This window comes from Littorina saxatilis, linkage group LG17, assembly GCF_037325665.1.
Source record: "Littorina saxatilis isolate snail1 linkage group LG17, US_GU_Lsax_2.0, whole genome shotgun sequence".
NCBI lineage: Eukaryota > Metazoa > Mollusca > Gastropoda > Littorinimorpha > Littorinidae > Littorina > Littorina saxatilis.
In genome coordinates, this window is record NC_090261.1 from 6,821,753 (window position 1) to 6,843,555 (window position 21,803).

Here is a 21,803-nt window from a genome sequence, read left to right on the forward strand (position 1 = left end):
TTAAAGTAAAAATGTTATGGAAAAATTATATGAAAAACAGCTTTGCAAGAAAATGAAAGTTCTCAAGGTAGATAACTCCAACAACATGTCTCTCCGTTGCAGACGTCAGTTTGGGCTCATACGATTTTTTTATTTTCTCACCCACAAGGTAAATTTTGAAAAAGATGCAAAGCTTACTTTTAAAAAAAATTTGTAAACAGGCGGACGTACGTTTACAATTTTTTTTTTCTTGAATTACTCTTATGAAAGTTATGCAGTTGTTTTGAGTTCAGTTTCGGGAGTGCCAAGTGACGTGTACCAACGAAAGTTGCCGTTTATTTTTGGTCTGTTAGTCGTCTATGTGATACTATGTGCCAAGACTGGAAGAAGTGGCATAAACGTCCTTACAAATAGGTTAAGTCCTCTGGGTTTTTTTACAGTCGTATTAGAATGTAGTGGATAATCAAGACTGGAATTGATCAGGTAAGAATGTTAAGTACTGCATGGATCTACTGCAGTGCTTCAACTTCAAGCACTCGAATATATATATATTTGTTTCAGAAATATTCCTGACTGGACTACCATAGTTTTGCCCAAAAGAATCATGTTTATTTTTTGCGTACTTGACACATTCTTGCTGCAATTAATTGCATATAATTATAAATTGTTTTAAGACTTGACCAGTACGAATGATCTATGGAAAAGATTGCAGGGGTTCAGCCTTTTCTTATTTTAATTATAAATACCTTGCTGATGCAGGGCGGGGATGTAGCCCAGTCGGTAGCGCGCTGGATTTGTATCCAGTTGGCCGCTGTCAGGCTTAATTGCATTGCACCATCCCAACCAGCTTTTATATTATTATATTATTGAAGACCAATTTGGTATCATGTATGCTTGCTTTTAATAGTCTGTTTCAACCTTTTTTTTGTCTTATATATCAGCAAGGTATTTTGTTTTTTGTTTTTGTTCGTTCATAGGCCGAAACTCCCACGGCTTTACATGTATGACCGTTTTTACCCCGCCATTGATTTAGGCAGCCATACACCGCTTTCGGAGGAAGCATGCTGGGTATTTTCGTGTTTCTATAACCCACCGAACTCTGACATGGATTACAGGATCTTTTTCGTGCGCACTTGGTCTTGTGCTTGCGTGTACACACGGGGGTGTTCGGACACTGAGGTTGGGATGGTGCAATGCAATTAAGCCAGTCAAATCCTAATACGTTATCAAGTAAGAGGTTTAGACACATGCAGTGCAGTGTTTACGCACAGGTAATTTTCTTTTCACGGAGTATAATGGTCTAGCATGTTGTGGGACTTTTACACGATTTGTTGTAAACTTGTTGTTGACGATTTGTTAATCAACTTTCCAGTAACACATCGCTACCACTCAAGGCATTGACCTACTTCCGAGAGCGGGGTATTCGTTCCTTTGATTAAAGATGGATAAACGTGCAACAGTCTTGTTTGTTGGCCACTCGCATGCGCGGAGACTGGGGGAATTTGTTCGACGTGGTGGTGGGGATGGGAGGCGTGTGTGCAGGAATTTTAACGTTGATATTTGAGACAGTGACAAAAGGTCAGGTGTCATGTCTACTGTCCCGAATGACACACGATTGCTGACATTTCACCATTGCCAAAAGAATAAACAAATAAGAAATAGGTAGAAAATGAATGTGAAAACTGACTTTGATTGTTGATCAGTATTTTCTATACCACTAACAAATAATCTACTTACACATAGCTGTTTGGCAAATGTATGTTGCATGGGACACACTGACATGAAAGTGGAAGATGTTTTTCCCTCTAGAGAAACTACATATCAAGTTACACTTTTTGTGCTCTTCCATTCCAGTTGGCAATCAATTGTTAACGCATGTTATTTGAAAAAATAGAACGAAAACAGATTAGATAGAATGAAAAATGTACTGGTGATGTCATTTGGGACATACTGACATGAAAACGTCACCTTTTGTCATTGTCTCATTTACCTGATCCAAACGAGTTGAATTTTAGTCTGAGAATGCACCAGATTGCACAGATTTTAATGTACCATTTAAAAAATGTTCGGGGGAGCATACCCCCGGCCCCGAACCCCCCTAGAGAAAAGGGATTTCCTCTTTTTTCATCACAAGAGAGTACGTCCCACCCCTGATTTATACAGCTGTGATGCAAATTTGTGTCGATAATGCCTACATCATACATATATGAGGTTGGAACAACTCGATCACAAACCCTGAGATGATGAAAGCCAACATTTTTAACTAACGGTACCGCCCTTTCAGACAAGTGAACTAGTAGCTAAAAGTCACTGGTTTGCAAGAGTTTTATGACAGTCTTATTAGCAAGTTATCATATAAAAAATTACAAATGCAGAAAAAAATTACAGCTTGAAAGTTGAAAACAAAACTATTTTTGTTCTCAAAAGAATAATGTGTCAAACATCAATGTTTATTTAAGTTTACTTTAATTATATTAGCTTGGGAAAAGCAGCCTAATATATGAGGTTTAACAAGATTTTAGGATGGGCAACAAATGACTAACGGTTGACTTCACTTTGCACAAAATATTCACTGATTTAGTGACAAGAGATTTTAATCTATTTTATCCCAGCAAAGCTGGAGGTATATCCCACTAACGCTATTCTGTTATCGACTTGAGAAATTGTCATGCCGATAATACATGATAAAGAAGGATTCGTTGTGCCCGATTAGGGGCTACAGTTGGAGATGAAAGTTTGCAAAAAATTGGGAACATACTAACTAAAATACGGTGGGTGATGTACAGGTGACATAGGCGCCCCTATGTTTTGAGCAAACGTCACCCAAGGTTGCTTTGGCCGGGTAGAAATTCTGTAGTTTCCGAGGCTATGAATACAGATCGCGTAAGAATATGACGTAGAAAGGCTTTGACGTCATTTAATGCATCATGGCGTCATGCCTCCCTGCATTCTTTTTCTCTCGCGCGGTGTGTGTGTGTGTGTGTGTGTGCATTTTGGGCGCATGTGTTAGTGTTACTATTAGTGTGTGTATGTGTGTGTGTGTGTGTGTGAATGTGTGTGTGCGCGCGCACGTGCGCGAGTCTGTTCTCGTGTGTGTGTGTGTGTGTGAGAGAGAGAGAAAGAGAGAGAGAAAGAGAGAGAGACAGAGAGAGAAAGAGAGAGAGAGAATGTGGTTATTTATGTGTGTGTGCATACATGCCTGCGTGTGTGTGTGTGTGTGTTCCTGTGTCTGTGTAAAAGAGAGAGAGAGACAGACAGACAGACAGAGACAGAAAATGTGTATGTGCGTGTGCGTGAGTTTGTGTGTATGTTTGTGTGTGAATGAGTGTGTGTGTGCGACTTGGGGTGTGAGTGTGTGTGTGAGAGAGAAAGAGAGAGAGAGAGAGAGCGGATCTGTCCTTCGCTGGGGGTATGCAGTGCCTTGGCATTGCACTTCTACTTAATTTGTAATAGATTATAATTTCAAATTCTTCCCATTTATAAAAAAAAAATCCAAGAATTGTTAAAGCTGGTGAAATTGGAGATGTGTGGTAAAGAGAGAGAAAAATAACATAACATACGCAGTGAAATCAGGTGGACACAAAATTTTGTTTCAAATCTTATTACAGATCTGTGCAGTGGATTATTTTTTTGTCAGAATTGACTGAACTAAAATTAAAGGGAGCAAAAATAATGAGAAATAAAATAAAAAGTTAATGCCTACCATTTCAACATCAGGGCATCCGATGAGTAGAAGCTGTATGATTATCACGTACCAGTGTCATCTTTGAGATATTCCGTTTCACAGCAGTTCAGTGAAAATGCACTGTGTTTACTCCATTGAATTATTTCCAGGTGTTTTACTACAGTAAACTGTGTAACATGTGCCATGATTATTTAAGTTATGCATTGCAAGCTTCAGTGATAATGTAAAAGATTCTGTCTGATTCATGTCACTCATGAGCAGTATCACTATAATTTAATTACAAATATATGCATCTAAAACAATGTATAATATGTTAATGTTATTATTTCTATCTTTATCAAACACTTATTCTTCTGTTCAAGTTTAATTGCAAATGACTTTGTTTGCTTCACATTATTTGTTTCCTCGCTGTTAGTATTCCAGTGATCCTCTCATAAAAGTTCATGCATGCATGCTTTTCCAGTTGATAAATGCAGAACAGACAGCACAGGCTACACAGAATACAATAACACAATGGACGCGAAACCTATAGAATAAAAATCTGTTAGTTCTTTTTTGTACACTGAATAATAATTAACTACAAGTTTTGTTATACGTTGGTAGATTAGCTATCACTGTGACAGATGTGCCTTAATTTGCCTCAGTATGATTGTTCAGTCTTTCATGAACAGATACTTGCATATATATATATATATCCTACATCTGTTTGAGTATTGACTGGTTCTGTTAAACAGCTGTAGAAACCATGTACTAAGCACAACGGGCTGCCATCAGAGCTGCCATCAGATCGAACTTTGCCAGCAATGCATCAACCTCCAGTATTTCACCATACCTCACCAGTATTGATTGTTAGCCGAGAGGTGGCTGCTTAAACGGTATGTACTCATTTACATTTGTTGAATTATGAGGTATAAAGTGCTACTCCCCTTTTAAGATCTTGTCTTTTTACATTTTTTTGTTCAGGACCTCTGTAAATTTCGTCCATTTTGAATGAGACACAGCCCACTTTGTCAACATCATGAGCCAAAGAATATTATAAGACACTACCATCATCGAACGCTAAAGAAGAAGATTGAGCCTAATTTTCTTTACACAGGGATTCCACTGTTATTTTCTTCACAATATGATGGCTGGAAAGCAGACAAGCTGCACACCCCCCCCCCCCCCCCCCCACACACACACACCCAAAAATGTTTGTTTCAGGTGACAAGGCCAACGGAAGTAGGGTCGGTAGGTGGGTTATTATTTTTTTGTTTGATTGAAGTTTGTTCATTTATTTATTCAGGCACATGTGACTTTTTATTGGCTGAAAAATTGTGCATTAAGCTGTGTGCGCTGGATGTTGGACAAGAGTAACTTACCTTGTATTTTGTAAAGTCTGCTAAATTGAGTTTTGTCATTTATATTTAATATTTTGGGGAAGGGTCAAAACACGTTTTCTTAATATTATTGTTTCATCTTCCAATAAACATTGACATCGACAACATAAAGCTATCACTATTCTAAACTATATTAACAAAAACTATTTTAGAACCACATTATTCTGTTGCTTTGTTGGTATAAGTAGACAAAAATAGCCTGAGTTTTAGAATGGCGATATATAGCTTCATGTTGTCGATGCCAATTAATGCAAATTATTGGAGGATGAGACAACATCTGTAATAAAATAAATGCACAGATGTTGCACAAAAACAGGTTTGAAAGCTTTACTGCTTCATGATCATTCAAAAAACATTTTTAAAAAACCTTGATTTGTCATGCAGGTACAGTTTTAAGAGCTTGACCAGCTGTGCTGTGCAAAATAATGATGGATGCCAATGGCAGCAGCAAAGGAAAGTGCCCCGAGGACCAATCACATAGCAGCAAGTGTTCGCATGAGTGTTTACAAGAGGCCCTGACGGCTGCGGATGCTACATTGAGCAAACAGTGTGATTCGAGTATATCGGGGGAACCAAATGGCCGGGGTGAAAGTGTGCAGACTGGAAACATCAACAATAAAAAGATGTGCTTACAAGCTGAGAAAAGTGGTGGGAAAACGGGAAGTGACTTAGCCATCAGCTCTTCAGTTCAGAAGGGTGTGTTTTTGCTGGGCGCTGTGTTAGGGGTTTTGTCAGTCATCCTGGCCATGAACTCTTCTGGGACGTCTAAGCAAAGTAGCCTGCATATATCACGTCTGATAGAATCTTTAGAGAAGCATGGTTATTCCAGCATGATTCATGATCACCGAGAAAGGCATGCCTATGGCAGCCCGGATCTTTTAACCACAGATGCCAAGCAGGAACTGGTAGACAGACTGTTGCAGAGGAACTTGCAGAAAAAAGATGTTGATGAAGATCTAGAGGTAGACGCTTTGGTGAAGGCCACTGAACCCAAGTTCATGACAATTGATGTGAGCGGACTGAAGAAGAAAAGGAAGGATGGAGAAGAACTGTTCTGTGTTGTGTTTGATGCTGGGAGTACTGGTTCCAGAGTTCATATCTACAGGTGGCGTTTTGAAGATAATGGTGAGAATTTGCCCAAACAAACCAACCAAACTAATTATGCCTGTTATTTCTTTAAGAGATCTACCTTGATGATTTTTGGCTCACGTAAGTGTAGCCCATGCGATGCTAACTTTTGTCTGTCTGTGCGTGCGTATGTATGTACATGTATGTCTGTGTTAGAAACTTTAACATTTGACTGAACACCGAAATACTAATTTTACCTGGTTATTGGCTCACGTAAGTGTAGCCTATGCGATCGTAACTTTGTCTGTCTGTGCTTATGTGCGTGCGTGCGTGTGTATGTCTGTGGTAGAAACTCTAACATTTGAAGACGTCACATTACATTGACGTCACATTATGACGTAAGAGGGTTAGACGTCACGCGAAGGAAGTACTGAAAGTCTCGGTCATTATTATTTTGAGCGGGCCGACACTAGTTGGCAGTCGTGTCCTGGCAGTAAGTAGGCTACATGCAGACAGACAGATCTAGATCTAGTGTCTCGCTTTCTTGCACAGTTTCACCTATGCTCTTTCTGTGTGTGTGTGTGTGTGTGTGTGTGTGTGTGTGTGTGTGTGTGTGTGAGTGGGTGTGTGTGTGTGTGTGTATGTGTGACGGAGTGATTGAGTTTGTGTTACTGTTTGTCGATTTCTTACGTGAGCCTTGATGGCTTCGCCTCTTGTTATTCAAGCAACAGCTTCAAAGTATTGAAGCAATGATCAACATTTCGTCGGCACGTATGTAGTTAAAGTGTGTATCCGAAGAAAACGGATGGTGGTGGGTTTTTTTTTGGGGGGGGGGGGGGGGTAAGAACAGCTGACTGGTTTGTGTCGTGTGTGGTATGTAGACCAGGTCAGGGGTCAAGGTTAGGTCAGATTGCGTGAAGGATTGTGGTATAGATACAGTTATCACCGAGCTGCAGTTCGCCGATTCGGAGAAGACGATTTCACATTGTTCGGTTTCGTAGCTCCAGAAAAATAGATAAAGAAGATACCAAAGATTTCCTACAGGTTAATCTGCACAGCGTGTTTCCAGTGTCTGCGCGAGGAAGCGCTGTCGAAAGCGCAGTGTCGATCTGGCCATCTGGCAGTCATGTCCCCGTAAGTAGGCTACAGACAGACAGATCTAGATCTAGTGTCTCGCACTCTTGCACCGTGTCACCTATGCTTACTGTGTGTGTGTATGTGTGACGGAGTGATTGAGTTTGTGTTACTGTTTGTCGATTTCTTACGTGAGCCTTGAAGGCTTCGCCTCTTGTTTTGAAGTGCTTTATTAAGGAGCACCAATCTGTATTACACACAAAAGAAGAAAGTTCAAATCTTTGTCTTATTTGTTAAAATTGTTTGTGTTTGTATAAAATGTTGATAAGTTTGTAAGGAGCCCCTGTATACAACCTTAGTCTTTTTTCAGGAAGGAAGTGAACCTCTGCTGTTTATTAGTGTACAGGCTTGTTTCTGTTTGTAGGAAATCAGGAAAGGATAATCAGATATAGAGTCTTACAGTATATGAACTTTGTGAAATGAAGAAGAGAAGCTCTTTTTATCAACATAAAGGTCCACTTTTGCATCCATATTGTTTGCACAAAGTGCCTTTATCTGTCTGTTTTGCCAAGTGTATTTTATTCTGTTTTGATTTCATTTGTTTGCATGGATGGCCGAATCGTCCGCCCTATCGCCAGAGGCGAGTAAAAAATCCGCCGGGCTAGTAGAAACCGCATGGCAACTTGCCCGGCTGGCCAGTGAACATTATAGTCAAATGCAACACTTTTTGTTGTAATATAGAGTTTCAAAGCCATATAATCACTGCAGGTGCAGAACCAGTGGAATGTACTGGGCCAGCGAAATTTCGGACGGGCTATTGACTTTTTTAAAGCCCAGCTGGCGACTTGAAATTTTGAGATTTGGCCATCCCTGTTTGTTTGAATGTGTATGTGTTGTGTCTGAATGCATGCATATTTTAACAATTATTATTCTTATTGTGTGTGCGACATGGTAACAGGTGTACAACTTGTGAAGGAGGTGTACCGCTGGGTGACACCAGGATTGTCCGACTTTGTCCACAAACCAGAAGCCATCACTGACAACATCCAACCACTCATTGATGTTGCTATGGAGACAGTGCCAGCGTCTTTGCACAAATCTACTCCGCTAGTTTTCAAGGCCACCGCTGGCCTGCGTCTTTTGGATGCTGATGGTGCTGAAATGCTGCTCCAGAGGGTGTGTGTCTTTTATTGAGTCACTTGAGAAAAAGTGACTCTATCAGTCTATGTAATCGGTCAGTGTTAGTCTGTCCGGCCAACCGGCCGGCTGGCCGGCCGTCCGTAGACACCACCTTAACGTTGGACTTTTCTCGGAAACTATCAAAGCGATCGGGCTCATATTTTGTTTAGTCGTGACCTCCAATGACCTCTACACTTTAACGATGGTTTCGTTGACCTTTGACCTTTTTCAAGGTCACAGGTCAGCGTCAAAGGAAAAATTAGACATTTTATATCTTTGACAAAGTTCATCGGATGTGATTGAAACTTTGTAGGATTATTCTTTACATCAAAGTATTTACATCTGTAGCCTTTTACGAACGTTATCAGAAAAACAAGGGAGATAACTAGCCTTTTCTGTTCGGCAACACACAACTTAACGTTGGGCTTTTCTCGGAAACTATAAAAGTGGACTTTTCTCGGAAACTATCAAAGCGATCGGGCTCATATTTTGTTTAGTCGTGACCTCCAATGACCTCTACACTTTAACGATGGTTTCGTTGACCTTTGACCTTTTTCAAGGTCACAGGTCAGCGTCAAAGGAAAAATTAGACATTTTATATCTTTGACAAAGTTCATCGGATGTGATTGAAACTTTGTAGGATTATTCTTTACATCAAAGTATTTACATCTGTAGCCTTTTACGAACATTATCAGAAAAACAAGGGAGATAACTAGCCTTTTCTGTTCGGCAACACACAACTTAATGTTGGGCTTTTCTCGGAAACTATAAAAGTGACCGGGCTCAAATTTTATGTGAACGTGACTCATTGTGTTGTGAATAGCAATTTCTTCCTGTCCATCTGATGCCTCATATAATATTCAGAACTGCGAAAGTGACTCGATCGAGCGTTTGCTCTTCTTGTTTTATTATTTGAAGTGACAGCAATAGTTGGAAGCACATTTTCTAACATTAATACAGCACTGAAATGTGGGTATTTACTCTGAACAAATAAGAGCATTTGTTTTGCATTGTACATGCATGATCTTTTAGTTAAAGCCATTTCATGACCACCTTCGCCACCTTATGGTTGTTATCTCCCTTTGATCAGAGTCCGTGGTATCGTTAAACATCAAATCAGTAATCGGTCAACTGTGAGTATTGAAAGTTGAAAGAATTGAATGTTCGTGGGAGTTATTACTGTTTTCTGAACTTTCCACACAAAAAAAGAAAGATTGATTTTAGATGATCAAGGCTTTTACGAAAACAAAGCACTTAAAAAAATTAATCAAAAACGAATGTGACCAGGAAATATTAGGAATTTGGGCATATAATTATGATGAGGAGTTTTAGATGAGTTATCTCAGGTTTTCTCAAATTTAATTCAAGCGTTCAGGGAAGAGTACAATCCATTCAAAAACAGATGCTGGCTGCCTTTTTTATGGAGAGTATAATATTTTTGATTGTGCTTTTTCTTGCAAGGTGAGGGAGTTGCTAGCCCTCACAGACTTTGACTTCATTTCGGGTGACATTGGTATCATGGGAGGAAGAGATGAAGGTGAGAAGTGAACTGAAAATAAACTGAGTGCAGAAACCAGTAGGTTTGCTGACAGTGTGTACACTTGTTGTTCAAAATCTGCTGATCTCTTGATTTTTTGGGGGTTATTTGGGGAGATTTAATCATGACAGAATTTTTGTTCTGCAGAGAGATGACATCAGCCTTTTTTCTTGGTCTAAATATCCCAAAGAGTGTTTCAAAGCACCTTTTCCCTGGAACCACCTGGATGTGTATACTTGTGATGTATCAAGAATAACACAAATCTATCTGTTTCGGGTCCGTGAGGATCAGTTGTTTCTCTTTGCTTAGAAAGAAAAAAGGTAAAATTTCTATTGAGACCAGCATCCTTAGCGGAGCTCATATATATATGTACATAAATGAAAAAGAATGTTTCTTCTGCAGGGTAAGAAAATGTCGACTTTAAATGTCGGAACGTAAATCTGGTCATTTATTGCAAGCAAGTTTGTACTGCAAGTAGTCTCCGCTGTACCTCTCTGCTGTACCTTCATTTTATGCTCTGTAAAAGTTGTTTGCTGAGTGTTCTCATTTTCTATTTGCAGGCTTGTTTGGCTGGATAACCATCAATTACCTGTTGGGTGAGAATTAAGACACCCATATGTGACCCTCCACCACGGAATGAGTGGGATACCTCGCGCGGTTCTGCGCTAGGCGTAATATACGTCCGGGGGGTGTCAGGTATCGGTGTGAGGGTCACATTAGTCACAGGCTTATAACTCAAACAGTTTTTGCTCTTTTCTACAACGGTTTTCACCACTGGATAGAGCATAAAAAACTCTGTAAGAAAATGTAAAAATATAAAAATCATGCAAAGGTGACATGCGACTTAATTATTCCATGGTGGAGGGTCACATATAAGTTATACAATTTGACATTGTCTGGAACCAGGGGAAAGTGGGTAAGGATCGGATGGTTCCACATGGAGGAGGTTTTGTGTGTGTACGATGATGTGCAGAGAGACATGCTGATGTCAGAAACAAGAAGTTGAAAAGATATGTTTGTAATTTTGACAATTATTTAGTCCTAATGCCTTTGCCTGGTTGTCAAGTTGCACCAGTCAGACCTGTTTACACTACACATTGAGCGTAGTAAACTACGAATTTGAATAATATACTACGCAACTACGCAAGTCTGTCGTTTTCTACGCAAACGGTATTTAAAAAAATATATATATATATATATATATTTGTTTTTTTTTTGTTTTTTTTTTTCCGTCTTTACACCTGTTTCTTGTCCCGTTGTGCTCTCACACCGCCCCGTCCCTGCACGCAAACGGTATTGTTTCGGCTACGCATATCACAATCCGTAATTTTCTTCATCTCCCTTGACCGATCCATTTTCCAATCCATGTTTTCGGCCAGCAGTCGTTTGGTGCGTGCAGCGCGTAAAGCGCCCACGGGCGTTGCGTTGTAGCTTGTTAATGCCGAATAGGCTTCTCCAAGCAAATGCCGGGCACAACTGAAAGCGTTACTGCCAAACCATGCGGGCGTTTCGACACAATGGCTTAACGCAGAGCACACGAAAGTGAAGATGAGAACTGTGAAGAAAATGACTCCGAAAGGCCACCGACCAAAAAGAAAAAGACGAGCAATGCGCCGAACCAAGTCTTTCTGCCAAAATATCATCAGGACTACCCATGCCTTGTCTTCGCGGAAAGGAAAACATCATGCTCATTGCACTGTCTGCAATTCCCATTTTTCCGTCAGTCAATCAATACATGTGGTAAAAAGTAGCAATCATTGTTCTTGTTGTTGTGATAGGTCGATGAGAAATTCTACACATTCAATTACAAAACTACACATTTGCCTCATTTTGCTCCCAGAAAATACACGTGCAATGTTTTAGGGGTAAACAGGTCTGACCAGTGGATTGCTTCCTGTCTCAAGAAAAACTTTTTGTGTGTGAATCTTCGCCAATTCAGAGATCTGATCGATCAGGGTCTATTCTAAAACTATTTCAGCTCAACCTGATGTGCGAACACAACGTATGTTAACTAAATTTCTGCGTCAAGTAAATGATGAGAGAAGGAAATATTACAGGGAATTGTCTTTTTCAGTGTTACTTTACAGTAACATGTATAACTATTTGCTAGGGTTACTAAATTGTTGTCTTATTCCTCACCAGGAAATCTGGACGGCAGCTCACTGACAGCAGCAGCACTGGACCTGGGGGGAGGCTCCATACAGATCACGTATAAACCTCAGCATCTGGTGAGTGCAGGCTCTTGGGGTTTTGGTTGCTGTAGGGGATTTGTAGAGTGAAAGGATAAGTGTATTGTGACTATGTCACAAAAGAAAAGGTTGGGGGGAGAGAGAGAGAGAGAGAGAGAGAGAGAGAGAGAGAGAGAGAGAGTGTGTGTGTGTGTGTGTGTGTGTGTGTGTGTGTGTGTGTGTGTGTGTGTGTGTGTAGTGATGGCCTCAACCACTAACTTTCAGTAAATTACATGATATCTCTTGATACCTGCAGAAGGGAAATGGAAAACGGGCAGACCTATCAGTTTGATATTTTGTGCAACAAGTTTTTTTTCCTGGTAAAACAGTCTGATCGCTGCATCAGTGCATGCTTTGACGTACTTCGGCTGCTTCTTATGTAAAAAGTTTTTGTGAAAATTAGAATTTGTACCTGTGAAGAAAGATCTGTTTAGTGTGTTTGTGTGTGTGCATGCATGAACATGTGTGTGTGTGTGTGTGTGTGTGTGCGTGCGTGCGTGCGAGAAGAAAAAAGAAGGGCAGGGAGAAAGAGATCGGGAGAGTAAAGTTACTGTACGTTTGACTCTGTGTCATGTTTTTTTCCAGGCTTACTTTGGTGAAGACCTTGGTCTGCTGGAGCTATTTGGTGATGGTTATGACCTCTACACGCACAGGTAACAATTTGGCATAGTAAATGGCAAATGTTTTGAACATTTTGCTTTGCAAAGAGGAAGCTCAATTTGTTTCTTCAAAGCTCGAGTTTACATAATTCCAATTTTAGGAATTGAACCCTCAGCTCAAATTTTTAGTGGATCCGTTTTGACTTCATGAAATGACTTTCAATGTAATTTACATCTTGGTGGACAGAATATTACAAGAAATCAAGATTTAAATGCAGCTAAATTGTAGCATGCAGGATTGTTGTTTAGGGCAAGTGCACTGTAAAATGTTTAATTTTTTACAAATAATGCAGAGATGATACATTATGTAGTCACAAGTATGTTGTTTTGATATTGTAAATAAAGCACCAGTTTTGTCATAGGGATTTTTTTCTTTCGTTTTATGATCTTTTCAAACAATTTGTTTCCAGTACTAGATGTTAATGAGATGTGAATTTTTCATCAAAGTGTTGTTTGTACCTTTTTGAAGCTACTTAGGACAAGGCCTGAAAGCTGCTCGCAATGGCACTCTCCAAGAAGGTGAGGGCTTGTACCCATGAACAAGCATGATTTTCTTCACTAATGCAGTGTTTGGACACAGCGTTGTTGAAAGTCATTGCTACTAAAGCTCCTCGTAATCATACTGATGACTGATCTTTGAGGCACAGAGTGGAAGTCATTTACCATAGAGATGTTTAGTGTACATTCAATATGTAATGCAAGTATGCTGAGCGGGTGGTCTCTTGAATTCAGGCCTGGAAAAAACAATAACCGACACACAAATACAAACACACATGCATTCACTAACTCATTCACTTACTCATTCTGTCAAGATTGAAGTGTGATGATTTTGCAATTAGAGCTTGTCAGTTTTGATAAGTTTTACATATTTATAAGGTTTATAATTATATAGATACAGCAGGTTCACATGCACATCAAGTGTTTTACAAAATCAAACTGTGGAGGATTGGCTTTTTTGAACTTAAGGAATTTTGTTGATTTTGCTAATTTTCTTGTGAGGTCGAATCTTATTGTAAAAACAATTTTCAGCTTTGGATGGCACCTTGACCAGTAACTGTCTACCTGTGGGCTACTCAGGGATTTTTACCTACGAAGGCATAGACTACAAAGTCAGGTACGCTGATGCTATTTGGAAAACAGGCATTAGGACATATAGTTATTGGGTCTCGTGCTTTGCTTCAACTTGCAAATAGTCTGCTTTGATATGTAGTGATTTGTTCTGTGCCTGTGGTTAGACTGATTATATGAAATTGTTTGTCGGTTAGTGTTGATCGAGTTGAAACCACATGAGCACTACATTTGAGCTATAGCTGAATGTTAGACATTCCGCAGGACAAACGAATCAGGTTTTGATTAATCCAATATTTTTACACTCTTGGAGGTATGAGTGAAATGTTTCAAGGCACCAGGAAACAAACAACAACAGCTCCGTCAAAACCAGAACTTCGTGTTAATGCTGATAAAAGTGTTTGTTGTTATTGTTGTGAAACATACATTTTTGACTCACATGCGAAGCAAAAGTGAGTCTATGTACTCACCCGAGTCGTCCGGCCGTCCGGCCGGCCGTCCGGAAAACTTTAACGTTGGATATTTCTTGGACACTATTCAGTCTATCAGTACCAAATTTGGCAAGATGGTGTATGATGACAAGGCCCCAAAAAACATACATAGCATCTTGACCTTGCTTCAAGGTCAAGGTCGCAGGGGCCATAAATGTTGTCTAAAAAACAGCTATTTTTCACATTTTCTCTGAAGTTTTTGAGATTCAATACCTCACCTATATATGATATATAGGGCAAAGTAAGCCCCATCTTTTGATACCAGTTTGGTTTACCTTGCTTCAAGGTCAAGGTCACAGGAGCTCTTCAAAGTTGGATTGTATACATATTTTGAAGTGACTTTGACCCTGAACTATGGAAGATAACTGTTTCAAACTTAAAAATTATGTGGGGCACATGTTATGCTTTCATCATGAGACACATTTGGTCACATATGATCAAGGTCAAGGTCACTTTGACCCTTATGAAATGTGACCAAAATAAGGTAGTGAACCACTAAAAGTGACCATATCTCATGGTAGAAAGAGCCAATAAGCACCATTGTACTTCCTATGTCTTGAATTAACAGCTTTGTGTTGCATGACCTTGGATGACCTTGACCTTGGGTCAAGGTCACATGTATTTTGGTAGGAAAAATGTGTAAAGCAGTTCTTAGTGTATGATGTCATTGCTAGGTTTAGTTATTTGACCTTGACCCTGAAGGTCAAGGTCATGTAAAGGTCAAGGTCAAGCATGTGAGTCGTATGGGCTTTGCCCTTCTTGTTGTTTCTTTAAAGTGTGCAGAACATCAACAAATAAAAAATCACTGTTCATTCTCATGTGGTCTTTCTTTCCAGGGGGCCGGAGGTAGCATCTCAAGATGAGTGCTGGAGGCAGGTGGGGCAGTTTCTCTCAACATCCGGCATTGTCACCCCTTGGGATTTGATTGGAAACCACCAAAATCCTCAAGTCTATCTTTTTTCTTATTTCTACGAAGTTTTAGAATGGGCTGGAGTCATCACAGGTAAGTCAGACATTGTGCGTTGCAAAATTGTGACTTTTCAGAAGTGTTAGGGTACTAGGCTAACATGGACTCCAAGTTGTTTGTAGGCAGCTCACTCGATCTTTGTGCAACAAGGAAAGAAAGATTTCTTTGAAGGATTATTTTGTATGGCTTTGTAGTTGTAAGTGACACACAGTGTCACACTCATCCAGTGGGTTTTTGAGTCACTTGAGAAAAAGTGACTCTATGTAATCGGACGGCCGGCCGGCCGTCCGTAGACACCACCTTAACGTTGGACTTTTCTCGGAAACTATCAAAGCGATCGGGCTCATATTTTGTTTAGTCGTGACCTCCAATGACCTCTACACTTTAACGATGGTTTCGTTGACCTTGGACCTTTTTCAAGGTCACAGGTCAGCGTCAAAGGAAAAATTAGACATTTTATATCTTTTCTCGGAAACTATCAAAGCGATCGGGCTCATATTTTGTTTAGTCGTGACCTCCAATGACCTCTACACTTTAGCGATGGTTTCGTTGACCTTTGACCTTTTTCAAGGTCACAGGTCAGCGTCAAAGGAAAAATTAGACATTTTATATCTTTGACAAAGTTCATCGGATGTGATTGAAACTTTGTAGGATTATTCTTTACATCAAAGTATTTACATCTGTAGCCTTTTACGAACGTTATCAGAAAAACAAGGGAGATAACTAGCCTTTTCTGTTCGGCAACACACAACTTAACGTTGGGCTTTTCTCGGAAACTATAAAAGTGACCGGGCTCAAATTTTATGTGAACGTGACTCATTGTGTTGTGAATAGCAATTTCTTCCTGTCCATCTGATGCCTCATATAATATTCAGAACTGCGAAAGTGACTCGATCGAGCGTTTGCTCTTCTTGTTACATTTAGTCAAGTTTTGACTAAATGTTTTAACATAGAGGGGGGAATCGAGACGAGGTGAATGTGTGTGTGTGTGTGTGTGTGTGTGTGTGTGTGTGTGTGTGTGTGTGTGTGTGTGTGTGTGTGTGTAGAGCGATTCAGAGTAAACTACTGGACCGATCTTTATGAAATTTTTCATGAGAGTTCCTGGGTATGATATCTCCAGACGTTTTTTTCATTTTTTCGATAAATGTCTTTGATGACGTCATATCCGGCATTTTGTTAAAGTTGAGGCGGCACTGTCACACCCTCATTTTTCAATCAAATTGATATGAAATTTTGGCCAAGCAATCCTCGACGAAGGCCGGACTTTGGTATTGCATTTCAGCTTGGAGGCTTAAAATTTAATTAACCCTTTCGCTGCCAATCAAAACTTGCGTATGTGCATTCCTGACTGCCAGGGAATATTGGAGTTCGGGGTGTAATAATTCACAAAAAATTCTAGCTCCAAACTGGCAGTAGGAAGGTAAGTAAAACCTGTGTTATTTTTAAGGGAAATTGAACCAAGAATCTGTTTTTAGTGTCTAATCATGGAAATAATAATTAGTTTGGCTTATAATGATGTTTAAATATGAACTTTTGAAAAATCAGTCCGCCGCATCTTCTGGTGCCTGTGGATCAAACACAGGTGGCTGTTTTGCTTGCTCCAAGAAAGGATTATAATCACTATCATCTACCTGTTTCCAACGAATCGTCCGCAAGAAGATCTCCCCCTTCCCCTGTCAGTATCCATAATCAGTTGCACCGCCTGTAGCATCAGTCCGGCTACTAGGGCCCGGTCGACTGTCACCGTTAGCCATTTTGACGAGTCGAGATTTCTCTCCCCTACCCTGTCGCCAAGGCCGAAAATAGCCTTCAGACGCAAAACCGCGTCACCATTTATGTTTATTCATGAGAATGAGGTATCCTACCAAGCCATTGGCTGCTATTTGTGTGTCAGCAGTGACGTAGCATTTCTGGAAAATCCCGGAACGGAGAAGACGGGTTTACCCGTCCTAAGGCGCTGCGGCTGCACAAGCGCATGACGGGTATACCCGTCCTAAGGCAGTCAAGTGGTTAATGACTTTGGACATTAAAAATCTGAAAATTGTAAATAAAATTATTTTTTTATAAAACGATCCAAAATTACGTTTATCGTATTCTTCATCATTTTCTGATTCCAAAAACATATAAATATGTTATATTCGGATTAAAAACAAGCTCTGAAAATTAAAAATATAAAAATTATGATTAAAATTAAATTTCCGAAATCGATTTAAAAACAATTTCATCTTATTCCTTGTTCGTTCCTGATTCCAAAAACATATAGATATGATATGTTTGGATTAAAAACACGTCCAGAGAGTTAAAAAGAATAGAGATATAGAAAAGCATGCTATCCTCCTCAGCGCAACCGCTACCGCGCTTTTCTGGATTGTTAATTTCACTGCCTTTGCCACGAGCGGTGGACAGACGATGCTACGAGTGTACGGTCTTGCGGAAAAAATGCAATGCGTTCAGTTTCATTCTGTGAGTTCGACTGAGCTTGACTAAATGTTGTATTTTCGCCTTACGCGACTTGTTTTTCTGTTGAATTTCCCTAAAATGTAAGAAAAGATATTCTCAGATTTCTTGGGAGAACATATCACACACACCCTTGATGCCACTCAAAGATGTCTTTTCTTTGTTTATGGCTAAAATACCACCCTTTACATTTTAAAGGCATATCTCATGAAAAGAATTGTCCCCCAAAAAGGTTATTCTGCGTATACTTTATATGTTTTGGAAATAATTCTGTTCAAGCTTTTTTGAACCATTTTGGAGGTTACATTTGTAATATAGATGCAAGTAGGTCGGTGATATGTTTAGCAATTATTGTTTATTAAAATTCTTACAATATAGTTTGATGAATATTAGTGCACATTGGGAGTGAAAGTGGACATGCACAAGTATTTGTTCAAGTATACTGACATGAAGCTTGCAAAATAAAGAAAGGAGAATAAGAAACGTATGTTTGCTTGATGTCCTGCACCTTTCATTTTCAGATGGTGAAGCGGAGAAGATTATGACTATTGATGACTTTTACAATGCAGCATTTCGAGGTAGGCATGTTGGTGTGTTGATACATTTCTTTTTTCACAAGGATAGCTATTTTTAGGGTTTTGTTGTTGTTTTTGTTGCTAAAACATTTCATAAACAATTTACACTCTGTTTTGAAGCTTCAGTATGAAGTTTTTAAATTCCAACATTTATTGTATGCATACTTTCTTGCAATGGTAGTAGCCAAGAAGTTTAATTACCACATAATCACAGCTGCTTTGGAACCTCATTACTGTTTCCAGAGACTTTTTTTTTCTTTTCAGAATGTCATTCAGAAATCCAACACCCTAGTCATCCATTCTTGTGCCAAGATCTGACTTACATCACACGTCTATTGGGTGAAACTTACATGCTATGGGACAAACCGCTACATGTAAGTATTTATGTATTTAATAAAGTGATAATATCTAACAACAAAAAACTGTCTCATCACCCCATTAGCTTTATATTTCAAGTTGGGGGTTGTAATTATGTGACCACACATACCTTAAAAATAAACATTTGAGCGCTCAGTTACTCAAATTGAAAAAGGCTGTGTTTGTGTGGGCATTCCAGACTGTAATTCTCATTGTGATGCCTTTTTGCGCCAGTCATAATTTTCGTCCTACCTTTCGCCCTTGAGTGTTCCTAGAGATACAGATTTGAAATTGAGCCGAAAGCTACAGTACGTTTTGGGTGTTGAATTGATGACATAGACATAGAACACTTTATTATCTCAAGATGAGAAACTCGGGTGAAACAGGTCTTAGAATTAGTGTTTGAGCATTCTATTTTTGAGTCACTTGAGAAAAAGTGACTATGTAATCGGTCAGTGTTAGTCTGTCCGGCCGGCCGTCCGTAGACACCACCTTAACGTTGGATTTTTCTCGGAAACTATCAAAGCGATCGGGCTCATATTTTGTTTAGTCGTGACCTCCAATGACCTCTACACTTTAACGATGGTTTCGTTGACCTTTGACCTTTTTCAAGGTCACAGGTCAGCGTCAAAGGAAAAATTAGACATTTTATATCTTTGACAAAGTTCATCGGATGTGATTGAAACTTTGTAGGATTATTCTTTACATCAAAGTATTTACATCTGTAGCCTTTTACGAACGTTATCAGAAAAACAAGGGAGATAACTAGCCTTTTCTGTTCGGCAACACACAACTTAACGTTGGGCTTTTCTCGGAAACTATAAAAGTGACCGGGCTCAAATTTTATGTGAACGTGACTCATTGTGTTGTGAATAGCAATTTCTTCCTGTCCATCTGATGCCTCATATAATATTCAGAACTGCGAAAGTGACTCGATCGAGCGTTTGCTCTTCTTGTTTAAATCTAAATGCCGTACTGTTTGGTTGTCTTTTCACACGATAATATTCTCCAATGGACAGTGTATGTTATAGCCCCGTATGGCACGGAATTTGCATGCGTTTGCTAGACTCAGACCTGGGAACCCATACGATTTTGCCGTATTTTGTACGCATGATTGTCGAGAATACGCTCAGTGGGAAAAAAATACGACGAGAAAAATTCATAGACTACTTTTCTTCACAAGCCCATCCTGAAGCCGATCCAGTATTTTGGCACATGATTACGTCACTATATTAGCCGCTGTCGAAAAAAATATAATCGGATCGTGTCAATCAATCAAAACAACCAGGCAAACGAAAGTACGGTATTTGGCGAAATCTGCTCCGAGAATAAACAAGTGAAACAAAGAAGAAAAGTGAAAAAGTTTGAAGAAAAATATCACACACACACACAATTTGTAACCAACACACACATGTAGTCCCGCCCGGAATAAGCTTTTTTGGGATGATTTACGACTTTAGCGCACATTTTGAGCAGACGAAAACACAACATGGCGGCTCTCGCTCCTCCAACTATCGCGAGACACAAAAAAACGAAATCTCGCACGCGCGAGATCCTGATACATCCGGTGTTTCTCTGTACGCTTGTCACGACGACTTGTTGACAAACAAAGATTCGCGAATGAAAGAGAAAAGCGCCGAGTCTTGCAGGGATGTTCCTTGGATTTTGTCCTTATAGGACAAATGTCCTAGCCTCGCTGAAAGTATAGGACATTTGTCCTGAACTGTAAATAACAATCAGTCATTTCACGTTTCGGTTTGCTGAAATGCACACTGTGCAAAACATCAGTTTTCTCTCGCCATCGAAATTTAGCCATGGATAAAGTTTAAGCCATGAAGGCACAAACGTCCGTGGTGGTGTCATCGCCGTTTTCGTACTCACAGTCACAGTGGGTCCGGTCACAGTCACACTTGACGACTGATCATGATCTGACTGTCGAAAACACAGCTTGGGTTGGTCCTTGTCCGGTTTCAATTTCTTTGCAGGCGGCATGATCGCATTCGCAGTTTCTAGAATCTATACAACCGGAAGTTGAACTTTCGGAAATTCTTAAACTGCACGGTCTTCAAACGGCGAAGTTACTAAACCAAACAACAGAAGATGTTGCCGATTCGGAGATTAGGAGACGTATCATCTGATGCCTGATCTAAATAAACGGATCAATGTTGCCATGTCCGACGTGGCAATAAAACGATCGGTCAGTGTCCGTCTCTGACATAAACTTATCGGACATTTGTCCGCCAGAGACACAAGGTACCGGTCATTAGACCAAGGTATCCGGCCCAGGGCCGAGGGCCGACCCCTGGGAACATCACTGGTCTTGAGTAGAGAGCTAATGAAGTACCGGTAATCGCAAATCGAGCGAAATGAAAATCCGCGGCGACTTCCATTAGGTGAATGCTATTCAAGTTTAGGTAACATTTTAGCTGCATCTCTTTATAAGCCGCAATGCGATTTTTTTTTTAAAAGTCGCGGCTTGTAGTCCGTCAAATACGGTACAGTTTTTGTCAGTAAAAATTGAAAAAAGCATTTGTTTTAAATGTATAGGTAAACTTAATTTATGGTGTGACGGACGCGCATGAGGCATGTTTTAATCATGGATGTGCAAACGCTGTGTGGAGTACGCTCATTTGTTCACACCATTTTGAGCGTAGGGGACTTCTCTTTGCAAACTAGATATAACTGAATGTGTAATTGCAAAGCTTGACGATAAAATGCCTGATTGTTTTGTTTTTTCTCCTTCGAAGTAGATGCTGCTGTTGCTCCTTTTTGCTGTAAAACTGTTTTCATGTATGTTCAGGTGGTTGAGGAAATCAAGTCAGGGGAGGTAAGCTGGTCACTGGGAGCAGCACTGGACGCACTATCCAGGCTTCACTCAGAGTAATGGCACCTTCCATCCTGGACATTTTCCAGCACTTACTTCTGAGCAACGCTTTATTTGCGATCATCCTTATCTCCTTTGTGATCTTCTTTACCTGAACTCTGCTGTGATGCGTCTTATCTAGATACAAAACAATCATGTATACACAAGTGTTTTTGCATATCTGCCTTTTACTTTCAATAAAGCTTTTTGAAGAGTTTTACACAGGTGTCATCATGT

General features: G+C 39.8%; 1 protein-coding gene across 2 annotated transcripts; it reads left to right on the forward strand.

Annotated features, from left to right (window-relative positions):
* Positions 1–49: 49 nt before the first annotated feature.
* On the forward strand, positions 50–21,786 carry LOC138951614 (ectonucleoside triphosphate diphosphohydrolase 5-like). 2 transcript variants are annotated; one of them, XM_070323143.1, is made up of 14 exons: positions 50–148; positions 4,399–4,539; positions 5,428–6,168; positions 8,144–8,361; positions 9,826–9,901; positions 10,462–10,497; positions 12,044–12,129; positions 12,715–12,782; positions 13,258–13,307; positions 13,818–13,902; positions 15,184–15,350; positions 18,293–18,349; positions 18,611–18,720; positions 21,504–21,786. In XM_070323143.1, exons 3-14 carry the CDS (start codon positions 5,469–5,471, stop codon positions 21,585–21,587), a joined length of 1,737 nt encoding a protein of 578 aa, XP_070179244.1. In that variant the 5' UTR covers positions 50–148; positions 4,399–4,539; positions 5,428–5,468; the 3' UTR covers positions 21,588–21,786. The 2 variants fall into 2 exon arrangements, with proteins under 2 accessions (XP_070179244.1, XP_070179245.1); XM_070323144.1 differs by lacking the exon at positions 50–148 and adding an exon at positions 337–462.
* The last annotated feature ends 17 nt before the right edge of the window (positions 21,787–21,803 follow it).